The sequence below is a fragment of the Hippichthys cyanospilos genome, chromosome 7 (genome assembly GCF_059441005.1).
Source record: "Hippichthys cyanospilos isolate Australia breed blue-spotted pipefish chromosome 7, RoL_Hcya_1.0, whole genome shotgun sequence".
Lineage (NCBI taxonomy): Eukaryota > Metazoa > Chordata > Actinopteri > Syngnathiformes > Syngnathidae > Hippichthys > Hippichthys cyanospilos.
In genome coordinates this window covers 10,165,462-10,189,707 of record NC_142375.1, presented here as the reverse complement: position 1 = coordinate 10,189,707, position 24,246 = coordinate 10,165,462, and the positions used below count along the sequence as shown (strand labels likewise).

At 38.8% G+C, this 24,246-nt stretch overlaps 1 protein-coding gene across 2 annotated transcripts in view; it reads left to right on the top strand.

Moving 5' to 3' along the window:
* The window catches only part of palm3 (paralemmin 3), a 38,969-nt gene that overhangs the window by 1,334 nt on the left and 13,389 nt on the right, over positions 1–24,246 (top strand). For both annotated transcript variants that reach the window (XM_088419409.1, XM_088419408.1), the window contains exon 2: positions 22,409–22,461. In XM_088419409.1, coding sequence (XP_088275535.1) covers positions 22,417–22,461 — 45 coding nt within the window. In that variant the 5' untranslated portion in view covers positions 22,409–22,416. The remainder of the gene's footprint in view (positions 1–22,408; positions 22,462–24,246) is intronic.

Genomic DNA, 24,246 nt, shown 5'->3' with positions numbered 1-24,246 from the left:
TAACTTACTAAAAATTTACCCCTCTGGAATAATTAATATACTTTAAAAAATGTATAAATAAATTAGGGCTGCACAATTAATCGCGATCACGATATTGGCTGCAACGATAAATTAAGATGATCCTCTGTGATGTTAACATTTAAAAAGCAGACACTACATGTCAAACTACTTTGCCTTCCTACAATCAGGCGGCAATGTTTCCCACATGTTTACATACTGCAACATTAACATCATTGGTGATGATGAAGATGTTATGATTGAATGCTGGTTTGGTAGGGTACCCTAACAACTATTTACTAGTGGCTAAACTTTTAGCTAATGTTTGTGTGGGTAAGCTGTGTGTTACTTGTTCAATTGATTCAATAGGTGTGTATCTTGCATTGTTTTTTTAATGACACACTTACACAAGCCTCATTTTCATTTTCTCCCTCTCACGCTTAAGATACCATCACACAAGCAATGGGTTGGAACTCTCTTTTCAACATACTGTAGTTTTATCTTTGGACGATAACGTCAAGTCTTCATGGCTGGCCATCAGCTGTACGTCCGGTTCATTGTAACTATATGTTTGCTTTCAGTGGTCTTAGCATGGATGCATGAATGGATCAGTTATGTTTGCTGTGTCTTCTTTCATTTAATGGTGGATTCTGTTTACTTCAACTTTAAGTTAGGATTGCTAGATTGATTGACCAAAGTCACACACGTTTTCACCATGTCTGATTGGGTAAATATGCTTCCAGCTCACAGCTGGTCACAGTACCCACCGTGACTGCTGTCTTCTGTTCGCTGAGGTGAACAGAGTAAGAATGTCACTGTGTGGTTTCCTGCCATACATGTGACAATAATGCTCTACAATCTACAATAATATCACAATTTTCAATCATATTATCACTCATTGGAAGGTATGCTCACCATTTATTTATTTATTTATTTATTTATTTATTTATTTAGTCAGCTTCATTGTGCTGATCCACAGTGGCAGCTGACCGCTACCAGTCCCCAGACCACTGCTATAACACCTTTGATTCTTTACAATGACAACAAAGAATGTTCTTTCTTAGTATCTGTTTTCTGTAAAAAGGGCACATTGTGACATTTGTGTGCTAAAGCCACATTACAAATTTTGCATTAAATGCACAATGCAGAATATACTGTATGTTGATCCAATCTAGCCTAACTGAGATCTAGATCTGTGTAATTTCTAGACACACATTGTTGGACTTTTTTTTCAACATTTAATTTTTCACAATTTTAAAGTGATACTGAGTAAGATTTAGACCGTTTTTCATCAAAAATAAATCAATTAAATTATTATAAATTTCAAAAACTTACAAATATGTCGTTAACCAGCAACACAATGTTTTAAATATAATCATGGGTCTAGTTATCCTTAAATTATATTACATGGAGCGGTGGCACTCCTACGGAGGTTGCCATATCATAGCTACAGCAGGAGGAGGAGGAGTTGTTGCAATTACCGTAATGCCCCAAAAGCTCCCACAGGCTAATGCTAAAAATTACACATACTCCCTTTAAAGTGACGAGTAACATGATTTGGATCAGACATGAGCCATGTCTATCTCCTTGCAGTAAGATGGCTAGCTTGCTATGAGGAAATAGGTTAGGGTTGAGATGCATTTTCTCTGGATGCCACAATTGCCAGGAGAGCTTGGTGCCATTTCAGTTGGCTGGTATGACATTTTTACAGTATAGTAAGTGTAAGCAAAACTGTAGCAGTTTTCGCTGTATTACATTTTTGCAATTACAGCTTAGGTTTATTACTGTATTTTTGACATATTTAGACCGTATGAAAGTGTTTTTGGTTTGGTTGAAGGTTAAATTTATTTTATATTGTGTTATTTGGGGCGTCACTAAGCAAGACTGGTTACCAAGTTTGCTTCCATTTCAGAGGCCCCTTGTTCAATTCCAGCTTGCCCTGGCATTCCTGTGTGGAGTTTGCATGTTCTCTCCTTGCTAATGTAAGGCATGTGCTCGCTCCCGTCCCCTCCCACATTCCAAAAACATGCACAGTAGGTAGATTGGACACTCCAAATTGCCCTTAGGTGTGATGGTGACCCATGGATTCCACATACTGCATCTGTGCTGTGTCAGGCTGCGCTGGGCAGTGCGCAGCCATGTTAATGAATGAGACTGGTCTCACATTGTGTGTATGCGCCGCACAGCGCTCCGCCGATTCCGCGTCATCGTTCCATGGTCCGCTAACTTTACGCAGGACTTGAAAGAACTGCTCCACCGCCGTGTGCCCTGGTCTCTTCCACAGTTGAAAAAGCACCAAACAGGAAAAAGAATGTGATCTACATCTGAATTTACAAAGTAAAATCACTAGTGGACAAGCTTGTTTTCTCCTTTGATGATTGATTGGATGAACCCAAAAGTGACTGTTTCCCCTTTGTCTATGTGCCATTGCCATCAAGACAACAAGAACAATCACTTTTCTTCTGTTAACTGGCAATGTAACATCTACAAATATATGTTACTGCTTGACTCACTATCTATTCACTTAAAAGTCAAATGAATGCTGTATGTGCCCACACATTGTAAATTAAGCATGCAATGAAGTGTTATGCACCAAAAGCTTTCCGTGAATGGAGCTTGGTTTGTTTCTGGAAGTCTAGAAAACATTGTTTTTTCTTTTTTCCATTGTGCGATTTTGGTCAGTCATTTGCAAACACAGTTTGACCTTCCAAGGACTCTGACGCAAAATGTGGAATCTGCGGGTGGGTGTGAATGGTTGTTTGTCTCTGTGTGCCCGGCGATTGGCTGGCAACCGTTCCAGGGTGTTACCCGCCTACTGTTCGAAGATAGCTGGGTTAGGCACCAGCAAGACAGCGACCCTAGTGAAGATAAGCGGCAAAAGAAAATGATTGGAAAGTATGTTTTATTTGTCTTGTTTGGCCAGACACAAGACCTCTGTGTATGCCTCACCAACTGGCTGCAGTGGCATTGCCAGATATGTTACATAGCAGATTTTTATCTACCTTTGGAAAAGTGCTAAATCTAATCTGAGGAATCCAGTGCATGTTTTTTAAATATCCAATGCATTTCTGAAAATTTGTCACTTGATACTTAATCCTGGCACACATCAGTCACACACACTTTCATTTAAGATCGCATGCTCTTTCATCCTAGCCACACATTTGTTTTCAGACTTTTATGACTCACTGCGGCCTACTGCAAACACCCTTGCAACCACAGCTATTCTTGGTCAGGAGGTTTGTTTGTAATGAACTTCATTTGAGCAATCCATCAAACAAACACTGCTTTGCATGCTGATTTACAAACAAAGATCCCAGCAGGAGCACCTCAAATGCTGCTTCTTCTGTCAAGCTCGTGACGAAAGGGTTTCCAGGCCTTTTCCAAAGGGGGTGCAGCTCACTGCTGGTATAATTTGACTCACAGGAAAGACTTTCCTGATTAACGATCATAATTGTGTGCCTGTGAACTGGGAATGTTTTTTTACTTTTGTGACTTTAAAAAGTTGTGCATGCTAACATGACTGATATTGTCAGAACGATCCATGATCACATAATTGTAGTTTAGACTTCATCATCTACTTGTTGCAGCCAAGTGATTATTTTTGTAGGTTGTATAGTAGTTTGAATCAATTGATTCAAGACAAATGATAAGAATGAAATACAATCAAAATAATTGTTAGTCGAATAATTGAATAACTTGTCATTATGTCCATGCCTATTTTGTAATATGCAAGCTAGACGAGCATTTACCAATGACACTAAGTTAAAATAAAACATATATTGTACACACATACTGTGCACACTTGTCATGCATGAGACCGTCATGTATGAAGAAGTTTAGATGTATAGTTTCATTTTAAAAATATCTTACATGGCCCTTGGTTTCAGGGAGATGTCGAATCTAAGGAATAATGATAGACCAATTATTGGCCTGGCAGATTATCTGCACTGATATATAGCATTTGAAGAGTATTGGCAACAGCCTTACTGTATCGACGTTGGCTAGTTCTATCATCCATCCATCCAATTTCTATAGATGCTTAGAGCATCCAATACTGTCAGATCCATCCCGCAAGATTATTTCTTGAAGAATTAAAGTATGAATAGGACCCAATACATTAATTCACTGTCCATAACCAATACGGAGCCTCGAACTGGCTTCTATTTTGTTTGATTTTAAAAGCAAAGATGTCTAGTGACAAAAAAAGTTTAACATTTGAGATTTTTTTGAGAAATAATTACATTTTAAACGGTGTTCAAAGGTTTGTGCTTTTCAAAATATTGGTGCTAATATTATCCCTTTACTGCAACTTAATATTGTCTCCAAATATCGATTATCAGCATCCGTGGCTATTAATACATTTTAATGAAAGAACTTATTGATCCATTCCTAGTAAGGAATCCCTACACAAGACGTGAAAAAAAAAAAAACACAATGTTCAGATTTGCAGCATAGTAAATCACGACTGACTGTGAGTCAGTTCACGTCCTAGCAAAAGCACAAATTGAACTACAGCTGCTGACATAGACTGTTCAAGGTTTTACTAAAGTGAAACAACGACCATGGCTGAGGCGCTGTAAATGATTTGTGATACCTAAATTTATCACGTGGCTCTGGTGGAACTACGCCCCGCTTGTTGTTTGCAAGTCATTGCTTTTCTTTTTTTTTTTTTTTCCCCTACACTAAGACAGTCACAAGATTTGTACTGGAAACTAAAGGTTGTTTGTTTGCAAATATATTTGGTGGTGAGTAGTTTATTGCTATATCCTTGGCTCTGTCCCGGGGAGCACCATCAAGTTATGCTGTATATTAACGCTGATTTGCAGAGGATATCTGCAGATAATACACTTTAATATTCATCCAACCTCTTGCTAGACAGCAAGAATTAAATACGTGCATTTCGTTTGGCTGCAGTCAGCCTCTTTTTGTATTGCAGATTGTTTTTGTTTTTCTTTTAATAAGGCTAACCGACAAACAGTGTCGCACTTAAAACAAAACAATACCCGCCTAAACATTGAAGGTTTGTTATTCGTAGCCATGATGTGAGCACAAGTTGGTCTTGTAACACTCTCATTTGCTCGGCACCACTGTTATGATCTGTTGGCTGCTGTTTTCAGCATGCCATGTCCTAATTATTCTAATTATTTTAATTAGTCCTAACTTGAGGATTGGATTTTGTTCACACCAGTATACAGTAGCTGTCAGCTAAGATTCCAACCGTCCAATCTTGTCTTGAAATTAACAAAAATGTTTATTTTACTTTAACTTCTTCCATACAACTTCTGTAGGGCCTTTGTTTTCAAAATTGTTACGCCGTCAACAATAAAGAATGATCTTCCTGAGCTACATGAAGTTCTTAAAATCTTTCTTATCAATTTTTTTTAATTTATTGTTCTTCCCAATGACATTAACAATCAACATTTGATACAATTAGACACTTCAACCACTTTGATACATCCTAGTTATGTAAAGCAAGTAAGAATTACACCGTTTTTCATGATGGACAACAGGAGGTGCGACAGGTGCTGCATTTACCATTGTTCATAGCTATAACAAACATGGCCGCCTCCGGGGAAGTGCCACCCCCCATGTAAAATATTTTCATGATAACTCGACCTATGACTATATTTAAAACATACCGTTGGTAATTAAGAACACATTCATTTGCAAGTTTTTGAAATTTACAATCATTTAATTAATTCCTTTTGAATGAAAAATGGTCTAAATCTTACATACTGTCCCTTTAAGGGTACATCCTATACATAGGTGCATTTTATACATTTAGGGGATTATGCTAATCTCCTCTGTATGGAGGGGTGGCCAAAGAAATGGATGTGTTTTCATTGCTACCCTGCACTGGCAAATGACTATTGTCTGTCATATGGATGTTCAATATCACAGTAAAAATGGTTGAAACCTTTGTGATTGTTTTTTATTAAAACAATTTATTTTCCTAGCCTTCTCTTCTTCCCCACTCCACTTAGATAGCTCAGTTTAATTTTCCCCTCAACATTTCATGTTTATTTTGCTTAAGTATCTTATTAAACATGTGAATTCAAAGGAAGTCTTTGTGGCCATCTATTGAGGCTGGTGGCATGTTGAATTCTGGGGGTCAACTCATCTTTCATGAGACTGCTCAGGGTCTAGTTAGTGCAAAGCCTGGGTTTAGTTGTCATTTTCTCCAGGGTTGTATTAGAATTTTTTTCATCACTAATGAGCTTTTGCTTAATGCCACAGCTCATAATTTTGATCGGAATTTGTCCTTCACAATGTTATTAACAATAGCCTCTGAGTCTTCAATTTGTTCAAAGGCGTCTGTAATGTCACTTTGTTTGTTCTCTCTAATAATTGGGAAGGAGGAAAGTTAAATATTTAACTAACCAAGTAGCAAGGTGACCTGAGTGCAAAAGCAGAAATTAATACTTGTGGATGACCTCATCACATCCCCTCCACACATCCTCCAGCTGTACTCACAAGATGAACTTGATTATGTGGGAATTGATTGACAATGAATTGTGGAAAGAAAAAAAACGGTTTCTCTAATACTCCACCTTTATTTCTCCTTTGTTTTTATATCATTGGAAATAATTCAGGCATCAAGTGGTCAGAGGTCATTAATGTTTTTATTTATGCATCTCTGTCAGTTCTGGGCATGGAAAAGATTGTTAAACCATGACAAAAATGAGGCATTATCTATCCATCCATCCATCGTTTTAGATGATATAATATTAGAAAATATTTTTGTTCATCCACTTTGTACAGTATACAAGTACAGTGGGCCCCCGTGTTACGGAATTAACCCCTTCCACAGTTGGGCTCGTAAGGCGAATTCACTGTATGACGGGCAATCCAAACCTACTGTATGTTAAATAGCTAATGCATTTGGAACCCCAGGTAAAAACATCAAAATTGCACATACATATGAAAAATTGGTACCAAAATGGTCTAGTAAGTGCTACGTATATATAATATACATGTAAACAATCAGAAAACATCACAAATGAATAATATAGAAAGGATTTATTTACCTTTTGAGTGCTGCTTGTTATGTCCATATTCCCTCATAAGGGTTATCTCCAGCATCTTTCCATATAAATCATCTGCTTACTTCTCTGTTTAACATCTGGAGCAATCTTGGGACCCATGGCTAACTTTTTCAACTTTGAATTAAGCAGTAAAATGCACTATAAATACGGTTTTGTAACCACTCACAATCGAACAAAGCTTTATCGTTCCGCCATTTTGAAAAGAGTGAGGCCGACCAATAGCAGACCACCATCTCCATGAGGAGATGCCGGCCAATAGCAGACCGGAATTCTAGTGACGCGTTGCATGGAGGCAAGAGTGACAACAACTAAAAATAAGAGTAATGACCTAAAAACGTCTGCAGATGGAGACAAAACAACACAAATACAGCCAAGCCCCTAGGGTCATGACAGTTGTTTTTGTCGCAAATCCGGGAATATAGCCTACCATAAAGAGGGGATGAAAAACTCAGTATTCCACGTTGCAACATGAAAATACCATAAGCCAGGGACCTGTAACTCTTGTGAGTGGATTAGTGATTGGTTATTTTAATAGTCACTGATCAGTGGTTGCGCTTGGCCCCAAAAATCCAAATTCTACAAATACTTCCAAACACTGAGTGCTCAGTTACTGTGTTATTTTTAAATTATTATTTCATTAGACTTCATCCGCTTCTCCACTGTCACCGATATTCAGAAAAAACCTGATACTCATAAATGTGATTGACGATCTTGTGCGATATGTAAGCTTGCACAAATTTTTGGGAAATGTTTTTACTTTTGACCTGTGCCTCGTTTCTTCAGAGCGAAAATCTGTTTTAATTTTGCAATGAACATTTCTGGAATCAGCCACCCAGCGACACGCTTTAATATTTTGTCCATTTGTACATATGACATTATAAATATGTTTGTTTTTTTTGTTTGTATTTAAACAGTTGAGTAGATTTCCTCCCCCACCTCAGCATCAGGTATACAGTGTACAGTGCAACTAATATTTTTTTTTCAAACGTGAAATTCGTATGGTTACTTTCACAAATCGGGCTTCAGTATAGCACCCTCATAATTATTGATCTTTGGGAGTATTTTAACTCAAGAAAGATTTAATTGATGATATGATAAAAATAAAAAATAAAAATTTTAAGCGCTTCCTATTTAATGTTGTGTGACATCTGGCAAACTGGCCTACGGGCTTTTGATGTAATTACAATAGGGAAACTGAGGCGAGGGCAGATAACACTTACTGCATTCCTCTCCAAACCTGTTTGACACACACACACACACACACACACAAGCGCACACACGCGCACACACACATACACACGCACAACCACACAAAGCTTGCACACACAAATCTTGGGTCAAACACTGCAGGGAGAAGGATTAACTTAGAATAATGGCACACATCATACAATACAAGCATCAGAAAATTCATTAAGCATTAATTTAGCAAATCTAGTATTGGATTTAATGAGCTTCTTCAGTAATGATTGAGCTACAAACCAGTGTGAGGAAAGAAAATCTCCCATTTTGAATTAAGTTCATTGTTTCTATTCCGAAACAGAGTTTGTTGGTTGGACATTGGTAGCACACATTATAACCAGGTTTCAGTCACATAAAAACTGCACAAAGTCATTTTGCATGATTTTAATGCTTGCAACAGACTGTCGCGACTTTAAATCCGACTGACTTTTTTATATGTAGGGAGCATCGCTCTACTTTACCCACTTTTTTTTTTTTTTCAGAAAAAAATTATTTGTTAAAAATACTGTTGAAGTTTGATCATGTTTATTAAGACGAGGCCTACCACAAACCAAGTAAAGTGACTCAAATCTCTCAATTCACTTGGATGGTTAAACAAAGAATTTAAAAGAAATCCAAAACATGTTACAATTACTTAACTGTATTATTTTTCTATTTTTTTGGAGGCTGTTTGCACCAATCGCCCTTTTCATTGAATGGAACTGTGCATCCTTTCAATGCTATTGCAGAAAATCTACTAGCTAATAGACTCATCATATGAGTGGCAGAACGCTGGAATAATAGAACCTTGTACAATAACTGAAATAAGAAACGATCCAGTCCATTCCCAGTTTAAATTTTCATAACATCATGTCAGAGATGGTTCGGTGGGAATTTGGGCGTGGCTTCCACAGTCGTGTGGGGTGCCGTCTACAGGCGTGGGCAAAGGTGTCGCTGGGTTTGATGCTCCACATTTAACAATTATAATGTGTCCCTGTGATACAAGAACCGCGGTGCAATATAAATGTCATGCAGGCGATAAGAGTGTCATTTTTTGGGGTGGGGGGTTTCCAGCAACAAAACAAATACATAGGGAACCCTCAACGTGAGGGAGTGAAACAACACAACCTCCACTGAAGCCTCCCCAGCCAATGCTGCGGCCAGCACCACCTGAACGCCTTCAGGAGTCAGCCCAGCAACTGCATCCAATTCCTCAGAGTAAAATTTGACTGGCCTCAGTTTCCCGTCATGCTTCTGCAACAAAACTGAAGTCATGAATCCCTGTTTAGCGGTCACTCTTTGCTCAAATGGTTTGCTGTAATCCGGTAGTGTCAATACGGATGAATTAAACCAATTCCAATTTCATACTGTCAAATGCCTCGTCAGCTTTTTTCATAACTGATATCAAGCAGTGGCCTAGTCAATTCAAAACAAATTTTGGAATCCATATGCTACAATAATTCATCAGCCTCAAAAATGACATCATTTGTCTTTTAGTCTGAGTTTTTGGGCTTTCGCAATGGCCTCCTTTTGTCTGTCAGTAACAATTCTGCCATCCTTATCTCATTAGTTCTGCCAACCTTCTTCCATTTGTTTCCACTTGCCCAAAATCTTTCTTGCCACAACGCCAACATCCTTATGCATTCAATTTTGTCTTTCAACTCTCTCTTACATCCTTTTTTTCCGCTACCACAATTCCTGTTTCCAACACAACGCACTTCCTCTTCTCCATCACACCAGAATGTCTGTTTTCTCCCCTACATTCTTCTACTTTTCTTCTTCTACTCCACTCTCCGCTGAATAGTCGATTTATCTAATCTCTGAGTGTTGGAGGTCACTCACATCTACATTTTTGTTTGTCGTATAGTTCCATTTAGCCTTGCATTTTCTCAGCTGCTGTCAATATGTTCAGCCTGTTTATCCATTATCTACCATAATGCGATTTGTTTTTAGAAAACTCTTGCAAACTATACTATATCAAACAATTAACATATCAACTGGTTCATCCTCCTTTTGCACAGTTGAATCTATTTTACTGTAAGACCTGATCCTATCATGCTAATCTCTTCAAACAATTATTACATATAAGGCATCAATCTTCTACCTTTTAAATTCATATTTTGTAAGGTGCCAGGCTTTCTTCCGCTTTTGCGTACTTGTATTTTGCAGGGCCAGTATACAAAAATAATTCTGTCCTTTTTGCCTCCTTTTGTCTTAACATGCAGGGTTTGCTACTTGGATCATGAAATACAACTCCCTATCACGCGTCTATGCAATTTTCTATACAGGTGTGGTTGGTAGAGAAGGGTCACATTCCTGTTTTCAGAAAGTGGAGGATAAATTACGAAAAAAAGGTCGCAGTCACGGTCAAAAAGGGGAGGCAGAGGCCTCTGATTGCCACCCCTGCTCTCCGCGCCTCTGTTTGTCCTGTTATCTGCAATTCTCGCAAGCAGCTTTGTTTGGTGTCTACTTGGCTGTTTTATTTTTTCTACAGGTCATTTAGTGGCTGCTGCTATTTCCAGATTCAACTTTTTCTCTTTTATCGATTTTGCTATTTGAAATTTTTCTTCAGCTTTGTTCTAACAAATTCAGTGGTCTCTATCAATTTGCCAGTTACAAATATTTTCCACTTTGAAGAACAACAACAGCAACAACAACAAAATCAACTTTAGCAAAAACGACAATTCCCACAACTATGACAACAACAATAAGAGCAACACATGCAGCAAACTGTGTGAAGATTTCAACAGAGCAAGCTTCACAAACTTACACTCACAATCACTTCTCATTTTCATACCACAGTCTCCCAAGCTGGCTATCATACGACAACATGCCTACATGTTATTAAGCTATGAAAACACAACATTTATAATTCAACGTCATCTGGCTATCCACCCCTGGCATAGCCTCACATACAACACAACAACTTTGTGTATTTTATTTGTGTTTCAACCACTAATTATTCATTGCCAGTTAATCTAGCATTTGGAAACATCCTAATTCTTAATTTAGTCTCAACTGATCCCATAATATATTTTTCCATTTTTTCTCATTTCACCTGTGTGCTGAGAATTAACCCTGTGAATGGACCAGTTTCTGCCCACAAACCTCAGGTTTGAAACCATCCCAAATTTGTCATTTTGACTTTTAACCATGCAGACTAGATCAAGCCCGATCTAACAATGTATTTTAGCCAAATTTCAACAAATATCATTGTTTATTTCTAACAATCTAACATACAAACATGTAACACACCAATAGTTACACACCAGCAAACTGACAGATACACACGCAGGTCCACATCACACAACATGCAGTTTACAACGTATATGCGGACTTTGTTAAGCACGTACAAGACACACTTTTTGCACACACCATTTCAAATGGCTTCACTCCTTTGGCTTCATGTCAACCCTCAGTACTCAGATGTGGAGCTGAGACCCAGTCCCGAAAAGGGTCTTACTGCCGTGGCCACGGTCTTGCCTGGTTGTCAACTCCGCCTCTGAAAACCTCAGGTGTCTGGGTTTAAGAATATGGTGGTAAACTCAGGTACGAATTGTTGGTGTCTGTTTTCCACCGTTAATTTGGGTTTACTGTCTGGCTGTGTTAGTTGCCGACAGGTTAGTGGCTGCGGTCAAATCATCATCTGCTTTCCTTTTTTTCTCGGCCACCTTCCATGGTCGTTTCGGTTTGGCTCTATCAACTAAAGCCTTGCATTTAAACCACTGTTAACCATCACTGTTTTCAATCCTTTCCCTGTCCTTCAATGACAACTTCCGCAACACTTTCTCCAATCCACCACAATCATCCACGTCTCCTGAAAAACCGTATTGGATTTTCCATTTTTCCACATACTTAGTACTTTCTCTGCTATCTATCTCTGCCCGACGTACTTTTTCCTTCGATTCATCCACAAAACAACAACATTCCTTTTCCCATTTTGCCTCCTTGGGCCGAGTTGCGGCCTCGGAGGACTTATTTCTTTTTTTTTTTCCTCATGATTAACTATGTTTCCTTCGTCACGGGAGAAATGCTACGTGCCTGGTGTCGTGTCGGATACCGAGCTTCTACCTCGAAAGGCGGATATCCCCAGGTGTTTATACTCACGACCGTTTCACCAGTTTTAGATTTCCCGTCACTCAGGACAACCACTCCACATTCATTCCACACTCATACATCACAAAAATGATCAGCAACTGTGCACCGGATGTTAAACTTTCTCTTTTTTAAGTCAGGCCGTTTGTTTAAAGTCCAATTGACTATACGTTTAAGGTCCAATGGACCAGCCAGTCTCGTCAGACTGAACCCGTCAAGACGGTCGTTTAAGGTCCGATGGACCGCACGTTTAAGGTCCGATGGACCGCCCGTTTAAGGTCCGATGGACCGCTCGTTTAAGGTCCGATGGACCGCACGTTTAAGGTCCGATGGACCGCACTTTTAAGGTCCGATGGACCGCACTTTTAAGGTCCGATGGACCACACGTTTAAGGTCCGATGGACCACTCGTTTAAGGTCCGATGGACCGCACGTTTAAGGTCCGATGGACCGCCCGTTTAAGGTCCGATGGACCGCCCGTTTAAGGTCCGATGGACCGCACGTTCAACATCCGGTGGACAATTCAGACTCGTCAGACTGACCTTTTGTTCTTGCAATCTCTCCGCTGGTCGAGTCACTCTGGTTCGTTGGATGGTGTTTGCGTTCCTCCGGTGAGCGGTGTCCGACGTCTGGCCTCGTGGAAAGGAGGGCTTCCAGAATCCAACGGATTCCGACGGTATACCGATTGGTTCAGCTGTCGTCGATCGTCCACCGAAGAGAAGGCTTCTTAACCATCCGGCTCGAACGGACCAAGTTAGAATGTCAGAGAAATCTCAGAAAAGAAGACTAGGACAAGCCTAGCTGCTTAAACAGCAAAAAGAGTAACTCAGACCAGCCAAGATTGACTTTTCTACGCCGGCGTAGGGAAAAAAGGCTTGAGCAAATGTAACTCGTGGGTCTTCCAACGCCAGTTTTCCACTTGCCCAGCCGTTCCCCCCGGCTTTTATTGAATAGAAGCATAGCAGATTACAAGACACAACAAAAGAGCCAGCCGGGCGCCACCGGCAGCTGGGCCAAGGTCCCGGCTCACACTTTCGTGCGTCAACAGTTCTATCTAAGGACAGGGTCAAGATGAACTAGGATTGCATAAATGGGTAACAATGAACTAAGAACATAATGATAACAACCTAATATATGATTCCCTTCACACATCATACAAATCTCAATCTGGTACTTCATATTCAAAGCCACTTTTTGCTCTTTTGGAGAGGAATTGTGATTCTTTCATTGATTGTCACATCTACTGTATCTCAAAGTTGTATGTACACGTACTGACTAATGCACGTGGGAGCTGCCGTTTTGTGAGCTGCATATTGCATCACTGAGGTTTCTATTACATCGATAGGTGCCAACATGTTTGTGTCACATCTTCAGCTACCTTGTCAGAACTTGTCAGAACAGCTGCTGCAAAGTCTTAGCCCTACTGAATGCAACACTCCCACCTAAGGCTATCCTATTAATTTCTTCTTCCCCACTGAGGTCTTGAATGATTTCTGTGAAAAGCCTGTTTTACAAGTTTTTTTGTTTTTTTTTTATTCAGGGGGTGGGGGGGTGTATTTTTTCTTTCCATCTTTTTTCATTGAGTACATTGTGTCTCCCTCCCCTTTTTTCTGTTTAAAATATGTAATGTTATCTGACAGAAAAATAGACAGCACTTTTTTGTAATTCTTAAGATGAAATATGGATATCCTGTTTGACCTTGAAATTTTCCAAATCCTCCAACTTTTGCTTCTCAACAATAATCCATCCATTCATCCATCCATTTTCCATAGCTGCCTAACCTCACTAGGATGGCGGGCGCACGAGAGCCTCTCTCGGCTGTTTCTGGGCAGTAGGCAGGGGACAACCTTGAACTGGTTGCCAGCCAGTTGTAGGGCACATATAGGCAAACAACCATTCACACTCAAAAACACACCTGAGGGCATTTTAGCACGTCAAATATAGCTACCATGCATGTTTTTGGGAATGTGGAAGGAAGCCGGAGTGCCCAGAGAGAATCCATACAGGCACGTGGAGAACATGCAAACTCATTATGAAAGCCAGAGCTGCAATCAAACCTGTGACCTCGGAACTGTGAGGTATATGTGCTAACCATTTTTCCACTTTGCTGCCCTCAACAGTAATTGTTATCTCAATTTCTATAGTCCTCCATGAAAGCATACAGATTATCTTTGTTGAATCTTTGGCTGTTTTATGACATATTACAGACCAAATAAGTAACTGAATCATAATTCATTCATGTCAATTTTAAATAATTCCATGGTTTTGAATAAACACATAAGAATTAAAACAGTTATTATTAAATCTGATTCATCATTGAACAGATTAACTGATTACCAAAATGATCATTAGTTGTTGCACTGGTTTGTAACGATCCTGCATGGCAGATGACTCATGATAATGACCTTCAGTCAGCATTTCTAGACAGATTTTTTTCCGTCACGCTGTCTGTGTGCCCATGAAAATACTGCGAGCTTGTAATCCGCATTCATTGGCAGAGCAGAACAACCAACACACACATACAGAGTTCCTCCTCACATTTAAAAGCCGCTGCTCACCCGCTTATCATGTGAGCCCCGACTGTCTGGACACAAAGTTTTAGGAGATAAAGCTGTAGTCAGAATTCATGTATTCCAAAACATTCGAAAGCACAGTTCAAGGAAAAAATTATAGTTTAGGAAGCAGGGAGGGCGGCTTGGTGGGAGAGTGTTAAGCACATCTGCCTCACAGGTCAGAGTCCCGAGTTCAATGCTTGCATTCTCGCGTGGGTTCTCCGGCTTCCTCCCACACTCCAAAAACATGCATGGCAGATGTGCTGTCCTTGGCTGCGATTGGGTGCATCCGGGATAGGCATCAGCAAGCCTACGGCTCTAGAAAATGGATTGATGGATGGATGGAATCAGGAAATTCCTTAAATTTCTCACAATCTGAAAGATCTCTGAATTAATTGTTTGAATTTTTAAATGTATTACTGATTAAAATTATGTTTATCCTTAAATTTATATTGTGATATCTACAGTGGGGGGCATGATGTCAGACTCATTCGCATGTCCGCTTAACATGTGGAGGTGGTGGGTTCTTTTCTAGCTCCGCACAGGAGCCATTCTGTTTTCTCGTGTCACATGGGTTTTCTTCATGCACTCTGGTTTCCCCCAGATTACAAAAACATTCACGGTAGGTATATTGGACACTTTATATTGTCCTTATGTGTGATTGTAAGTGTGAATGGTTGTTTGTATTAGTATGCTGTGCAACTGGCTAGCAAACAGTTCAGAGTCGACCGCCGACTGCCCAAAGATAGCTGGGACAGGCTCTGGTTAACAAATAATTACAGTATGCCCCTTGTAATCCCATTAACATATTACAACGCATAGTTTTTAAAAAAATCTATTTAAAACCGAATCCAATAATTCATGAATATTCCCTATGTGCAGACATGAAATGGCTTCTCCATGGAAACTTCCTGATGGGCATTTTTAAAAAAATGAATCAGTTTTGGCAAAAGCGTTTGGTTATACTGATGCAACACTGTGATCCATTTAAAGTGGATTTACAGGTCATCTGGAATGTTAATCACACTTAATGAATTAGCTAGCCAAAATCACTCATTTTAAATGTGCAGTGGGTTATTTTTTTGTAACCTGGTTCCATCATGACTATTTACGTCGAAGATGACCGTATTAATGTTGGCTGATTTGAAGGGAGGCTGACTAAGATTTTTTACAAAAGCATCATCATGCCGTCACTTCAAATCGACTCCTCAGCTCAGAGGCTGTGAAATTGATTCTCTTTAGCAAAATCCTTCCACACTACATGTTCAAATGTGGGTGGCAGATGGACACTTTGACATGGCTCGTGATTTCGAGCGTGCCCAGAATGGGTGCTATTTAAAGGGCAACATGGAGACATTTAAATCCATCTATGAAGTGCTGTGTCAGTCATATTTGAATAGGACTGACATGGCTGCAACCAAATGTTCTACCAATCTACCAAATGTAACTTTTGCATGTAGGTTTTACCTCTAAGTACAGTGAGATCTACTCCAGTCCAGAAGATCTGTTTAGAACCAAATTGCACAAAAAGCAATGTGATTTTCCCCATTGAATTGATTATTCAACCGTTCACATTTTTCAGGTTTGCACTTGGCCATCATTTCAATAGCCTCGTCATGTGAATTAAGTGAAAACTTTTACCATTCCCATTCCTAGTCTATACTCCTTTTATCTGATCAGACTGGGCACAGCAGTCTGACACAACAGAGGATTTTGTTGTCTCAACACTTATGACAGATTTATACTACATGTGACCTATTTCTAATTTTATCATCCCTCGTGTGGTATGACCTAATTTGGACAGGACTTCAGAACAAACAGGTTACTCCTAGTGCTGTCAACAGATTTGAAAAAATTAGGGATTAATGAATTAAGACCTTTAATCAATTGATTTCATTGATGTCTTTTTAGTCTCATCTGAAATTTTCAGCGTGAAATGCACTTAACTGCTGTTCTCATGCTCCTGCATTAACCTATGACCTAAAGATACTGATTGCCTCTTATTTTCTCCATGCCTCTCTCAAGTTTTATGGGTTGCCGTTTGTCTACACAAGTCTATATTTTCCTCAGCAACGGACAGTGACAAAAGCAGAGGATGTGCAGGTTCAGGGATCAGGGTTACTCTGATTGCACTTGGTTGCCAAGTGTCTGCAGGACAGTGTTGTTGGTGCACTTCCTTTTCCCAAGTGCAAGTGTAGAAGGATGTGTACAGTTTACTGTGGCCTTGGAAGACCCCATCTCTTCATGTTTTACATGTAAAACTATTTGGGAGGACTTCAGATATATTCTTGCGGCCCAGTTGTTTTCGTTATATCAGAGAGTTGTCATTCCTGTTGTATGATATTTCGCCATTTAGTGTACAGCCTCGAGCATGCATTTGGGGCATTATTGATGTGCTATTTGAAGTTGCAAAGCATGGTGTTGTGGTGACAGATGATTATATTTTAAATATGTGATTTAATTATTTAAACCCCCTTGAATTATCTGAGGAAACTCACCAATTTTCGTTTTATTTTTTACTGACAGATTAGTTTGCTGTGTTATTAGTGATCATCTTCAATGTGCAATCATCAATGTAAAATACAAGTAAATTGCTAATATTTCTTAAACTCTCGCCCATTCCCTATTGCATTCATTGTCATTTAATATTAAAAAATGTTGTGATGAGTTAGGATACTGTAGAGCAAGGGTCCCCAAACACGTGTCCGCGACCACCAGGTATATGTCCATGGATCAATTGGTACTGGGCCACACCCGAAATAATTTTTTGGAACTGAATTAAATTAACATTCATTAATTTGTGCTTTGTTTGGCTCGATCTTTGTTTTTTGGCGCCGCCTCTGGCCGCTGTTGATATTACATTTTGTAGTGAGAAGGATGGTGTAGTTTTGAGAGGAGTCAAGCCCGTGAGGCACACGTTGTTTTGTCTTTGTTGTCTGTAAGTTGTACTTTTTCTTTGTGAGAATGTTGACGTATGATAATATGGCCAAAATTAGTTTTTGTTGATCCAAAAACTTGTGACTGTGGATAACATGCTAGCAAATATTATTTCTTATCTTCATCAGGTTCTATAGTGCTGCCCTGTATGCGTTTAGCTTTTTCATTCGTTTCATTTGTGCCAGGTATTTCCCTTGAAATTAATTGTTTTCTGATTGACTTAATGTAAGTTGCGTTTTTTGCGTTGCATTTTTTTTACATTTGGGGGCAAAAACAACATTTATTAGGCACATGTTTTATATTTTTAATTCCTAAACAGGCAAGAATTTTCAGGATTGTAGAGAAATTTAGATGTAAATTAAAGCAATGGCTGTTATAGACGCTTTTGGATGTTTTTGCCTGTTTAGACTATCAGCCGAAAGCCGCCACTGTCCCTAGTAAAGGGTTAACTCGTTCAAGTCCAAAAGCATGTTTTTATGGGTTATTTGTTTTATCTTTTTTTTTTTTTTTTTTAGAGTATTTGCCTTTAGGAAGTTCTAAAAATGGATTGTACAAAGTGAATTATGTACCCGTACAAAAGTATTTGATTACTTTAGTACATCTCAACAGCTTACATCTGTTGGCAACTGTGCTTCAACACCCAATTTTTCACCAGCTATTTTGGATTTTAATAGAAGATCGCAATCTAGGTAGATTACGCACTAAACACACACCAAACGTGTGCAATTTATTAGCATAAACATGCATGAAATAATAATCTTTTAGTACACTTATATGTCCTTTTTATGTAGAGCAAACTGGTTGAGACAATCAACAGCACTTCTGCTGATCAGAGTTGAATTTTGCACTTAAATTTGCTTCCATTGTTTTGAGACTATTATGAAACTCCATGCTTGCTCTACCTAATTTTTCTAAATAAACGGCATGTTTAATTCCTCATGTTATAATCTCCATTCTCTGCATTTTTATAGAATATGGCAAAAAAATCATGTGTAGGAATAAAGTATGCAGAACAGGCACTCAGCTGGATAATTGCATCATCACATAAGAAAATGTCCTTGCCCTTTCTAATAGCTCCCTCTGCTCCATCTCTCACAAGACCAAAAGCAACTTTCCTCTGTGTCCATCTAATCTTACCTAGAAGCAGTCTATCAAATCACTTGAATTTGTGTATCAATGTTAAGGCACTGATGATGATTAGTCTAATCGTAGCTTTACAGTTCCACCCTTCACTCGTTCACTGGCAAAAGTTGGTTTGGCATCAGCTATTCTTTGTCTGCTATTCTCTCCCAGCTCCAAGCCTGCACTCCAAAATGGCTTGACCAGCAGTTTTTATGCGCCACACCTCCCAGTCACACACAAAAGCCCCTGTGCCCTCACCCCACCAGGAAGATATGCTTTGAGTGCACTGCTCTTTCCAGCATTCGTGACTTGAATTCCTCAAGCTCGGGTCGGGCCTTTCCTCGACTGCAAGCTGATGTCACCTGTTAAGACTTACACTTCTTTAACAACAACATTCAACATTCTTTAAGCAGCGCGAGGCGCTGGCGTGATATAAACACGATCTTTGGGCAAACTGTCCGTTATGCCAATTACTCCTGCTACTGTCTTTTTGCCATCGAAGAATAAAACGCCTTATTTGGCACCTCGAAATTATGTTCTTGTAAATTTTGGCAACGTTTCTCACTCTTTTAGATGAAAGACCAAATATTTATATTCCAACATGAAGTTTGTTTATTTCAGAGCCTCAAGCGTAAAGTTAATATTAACTCAAATCTTAAGTCTTCGTTCTTGACACCCTGCTGTTCTTCCATCTGTTCCCACAGAGTCAATGTCACAGCGGCAAGCATATAGATGCCCCCCCCCCCCCCCCCCCCCCCCCACACACACACACACACGCACACCAAGGCAAATATACGCCTTAAATAAGTAAACTCATATGTACACTGAGAGCAAATATACGTTTTTGCTCCTGGGACATTAGGAATGTGTGCAATGAAGCTATGATGACAGTGGTAAATAAAACCACCAATTAATAACATAGTTGCTTGCCCCCACCTCCACACCGAATATACCTGTATGTTTAAAAAAAATATATTACAAACTGCAAGAAATGTATTCTAACATTACGATTTGCTATTTGGAAATTATTTTTGATTAGATTTAAGATTATACAGTAAATTAACAAGTTTGTCCTTGGGATGGATGTCTATAATGATTATACAGCCCCAGCTTCAGTATGACTTTGGTTGTTGCAGATATCCCCCCCCCCCCCAAAAAAAAAAAAAACTAAAATACATCGTAGAATGTCACAATGTCCAGTTGGTAGCCTTCTGAATGCAGCTGGAATCACTTTGAAATTCTTAAAATATTGTTGAGTAATATTGAGGCCGTATTGCCTACTCCTCTGGGTCACATTTAGTGAAGGAGATAACTTAAAATGAAAGTGTTTAGCTAGTTGAGGAAGTGTGTGTCTAAAGGCCCAATAACCTTGATTTCCCTTTTTATTGGGAAAGACAGTTACATATTTATATCATTGTTTTTTTTCCCACTGACACTAATGTTCTTCCTTTCCCTCCCATGACCCTGCACTAGATAAGCGCTATGATCTTCTTCCTGCATTCTGATATTTTTACCTTTGTGCCCCACAAGAAAACTGCAGCTGGTGATCACAGCATGCATATATATATATATATATATATATATATATATATATATATATATATATATATATATATATATATATATATATATATATATATATATATATATGTAGTCCAAACGTAAAGTCACAACCCCACTCTCTGTGAGCTGATTGACCTCAATTTACCTCTTAATGATGACGATCTTCGGAGAAGCAGACTTTATTTAACACCACCTCCTTTCCTTCATCTTCCCTCTCTGACCAGCTCAACTTTTCCTCTCTGTCAAACTTTTTGTATATGTCAGCTCTATATCCTGTATTACATCTAATTATCAGAGTCAATGTGCATCTTCAGGGAGCTCCTCAATACCTCTTCATCAAAGCTGCCAATTGGCTCTGCTTGTTTATCTTGGCCTCATCTGTAACCCTTTTGAGATGCAAGATTGTCCCTAAGGTGCAGATAATGTGTAGGAAGCCAACTCCGCGCAGCAGTGATTGTTTCTCCTTCTTTTGTTGTTAGTATTGTTTATATAAGTCTGCAGTTCTCCATCTGACACTTCCCCTATAGAGGAGGTTTTCCTTCCTATTATCCTTATTTGATCATTTTGTGCTTCCATAGACATACATTTGCATCACTCACAAAACAGCTGTGGGGGATTGTGCTTTCTTGGATGTGTTTATCACCCTGATAACTAACAGTCCCCATGGCCATGAAAGATCTACCACTTAAGGGAAATAACAGGCTTGGCCTAAAACACAAAAGAAGGACGACAATGAACCGGTAGAAAAGAATATATGATTAAGTACACTCGAATTTGGAACTAAACGGGTGGTTCTCCAATTGACACCAGTGAAGTTTTACAATCAATGATCCAACTGTTATCTTTGGTTAAATAGTAACTCGACCTTTAGAACAGATTACAATTTAACAGAGGTAGTCCCATATTCATTGTAGAGTTGTAAGAATAGACACCAAATGAATTGGGACAACTGGTTACAGCTAAGCAAGGCACTCAATTATTTCCATGGCATAATTCCTAGAAATCAATTTACAGATAATTGATTTGTATGTTCATCTCTTAATTCAAAAGTCGCTGTTGTTGTTGTTCCATTTTACACAAGGAACGTATTTCAGTTGTGTGACAAGTAAGAATGTAGAAATGAGGGATGAGTTTGGCATTTCTGCAAGACTAGTCTGTAATATTGAAACAAAACTAGGAGTGGGTTAGAGCTTTCCATACCTTTCTTCGAATGCTAAAGCTTGTTCATAAGGTTATATGCAAAGTTTTTGATTTTGTTTTTCCCCCCTTCACACTTTTCAAGGTATTTGGTAGCAATAATGGTCTTTTATTTGTACACCAAATGTGACCGAATGTGGATTTTGAATCGGGATTCATCAAAACCTGCAAACACCTAATATTGAATCAAACAAAGTGTTTTGTAATAGACCAAAAGTAAACTCGGAAAAAAATCATAAACAAATGAGATATTGAGTAGAACATAGGAGAAATTGCTTAAAACCTGTACATTGTCTCCAGGGATGTTTAAAACTTGTGGGGTTTTAGGGCAGCTCAAATATTGTCACATTCGCAACAAATATGTCTTTCCTGTACAAATTTACTTGTAGTAGCCTAAGACTGTCATGATGGGGAAAGAGCATATTTGACTGGAGGGGAAGGTGTTCATGGTATAAAGGGCCAGCAAGTAGGCCCAAACCTTCATTAGTATTGTTGTATAGGATTGTTTATATCATGGAATTGGGATTATTTTTGGCATGTACATACATGCACATAACCACAAATTGTTTCATGAACCATTCGTGACGAAAAAGTAACTCATCTTTTCGTCATCTTTTAGTCATCCTCGACAATTTGTGGTTGTGGTCCTTAACCTTTTCACTCCCTTTTGTCTGTGTCACAGGTGTGAGGATGGATGAGGCGGAAAAGTACCAACAGCGACTAGAGGCCATCGCTGTGAGTCCACAGAGAAGAGCTGTTTGTTGCTCATGCATAATTCAAAGGAGTGGAAAACAACACCATGCTGCATTCAGCCTTATGAGCGCTAGTGTTTTGATATTTGGATCAACAGAGCCTTGATAGAAGCACAGTAGAACTTCCAAAACCCGATACAATCAGTTCGGAAATGCTGGTTAAGTTTCAATTCGTTCTAAACAACCGTCTCTAACAAGTAATGAAATTTGTCTATAGCCTGTAGCCATCCAAAAACCTTTTTTTAACTCTACAGACACTATTTCAAGTAACGTTTAACATTCTTAACCATCTTTGCAGTGGATTAATCAATATAGCACGACCCAATTACCGCAACTCTGGTTTATTTTTTTAATCATTGAGAATATAGGAAACGCAACGTAAACCTCTTAGTTTAGCCACATCTGGAGTGATAATGGCACACAATTGTCCACTGCAGCATGCACACCATTGCTTATGTCATAAATGCTTAGATATACTGTAGATAATAAAGGGTAAATGCATTCTTAATTCTAATAATAACAGACATGCTATTGGGAAAATTAATGGTGACAATTTCAAATCACATTACGTGTAATAGTCTCCATTATAAATAATGGAGTTAATAAAAATGGCGTTTTCTGGGGTAACAAGGTAACATATCAGCATTAAGCTGCAGGTGTGTACCTGTGTTGTCAGTCTCTGATTGGTTGTTACTTTTATTTATTATAGACCTGCTGTTTTTTTATCTGCAATGTGGGAAATTAAAATTGTTTTTATAGCACATGTGTATAATGTTACAATGATACAATATTTTAATGGTATAGGGTAATCTCGGGTAGTCTTGAAATTTGAGAGAATTAACAATTGCAACATTAATTATTTTGAATTTTTGTGCGTGGGTATGGGACGATATCTGAATCTGACGTTACGATAACCTTGAACTAAAATGTCACGGTATTGAAATGACATTTCTAAAATGTATGAATTAAAAATATTTTGGTAAATATCAATTTTTATAGATTATATAAACAGTTTTGTTCATAGTATAAATGCACAAAAATATTTTGAAAGATGACCGATTTGAAATTAACTGCCTTTGAGTGATAATAGTTCATTTCAAATCAATCGTTCAGCTATTATGTGTTATATGTAATAAATAGCACAACGTGGGGTATGTCATTTCATATCAATGAGAATCTCGTTTTCAAAAGCCAAAAAACTCCCAGACAGCTTACTTCCTATGTTTGGACGAGGGGGAAAGTTCAACTGGTTTGCCTTCTTTACCCACACTTTAGCTCGACTTACTGTTAGCGTACTACCTCAAACGATATCAAAAATGCTGAGTGAAAGTAGCATTAGCATAGCTGCGGTAATAAACAGTGGTAACTCAAGCCGACAAACCAGGATATGAAAGTGAGAACATGATTGGCTAAGGCAGCCAAAGAGTGTAAGTCTACATCGACCTCCGCTGTTTCATAGGAGATTCTTAGAATGGATCTCTGCTCTATTAATGGGTCTGTATCGAAATCCATTCGTCTGACGTATCTGGCTCGGCTTCGGTGACTTCGCCTTTAGATTCTTTGGCAAATGATGTAGAGTCTTTTAAACCACGGTGCATGCCCCATATATGTCGGCAGTGGCTTTCGATGACACGTCTCGCGTATTCACAACTGCAGAATCTACACCCTCATCTAGTTTTTAAATATTTGGCCTAACACAATACATACTTATCCCGACTGCCTCGATCGCTTGCGTTTTTGCCCTTCTCTCCAGTTTTTTTTTTTTGGC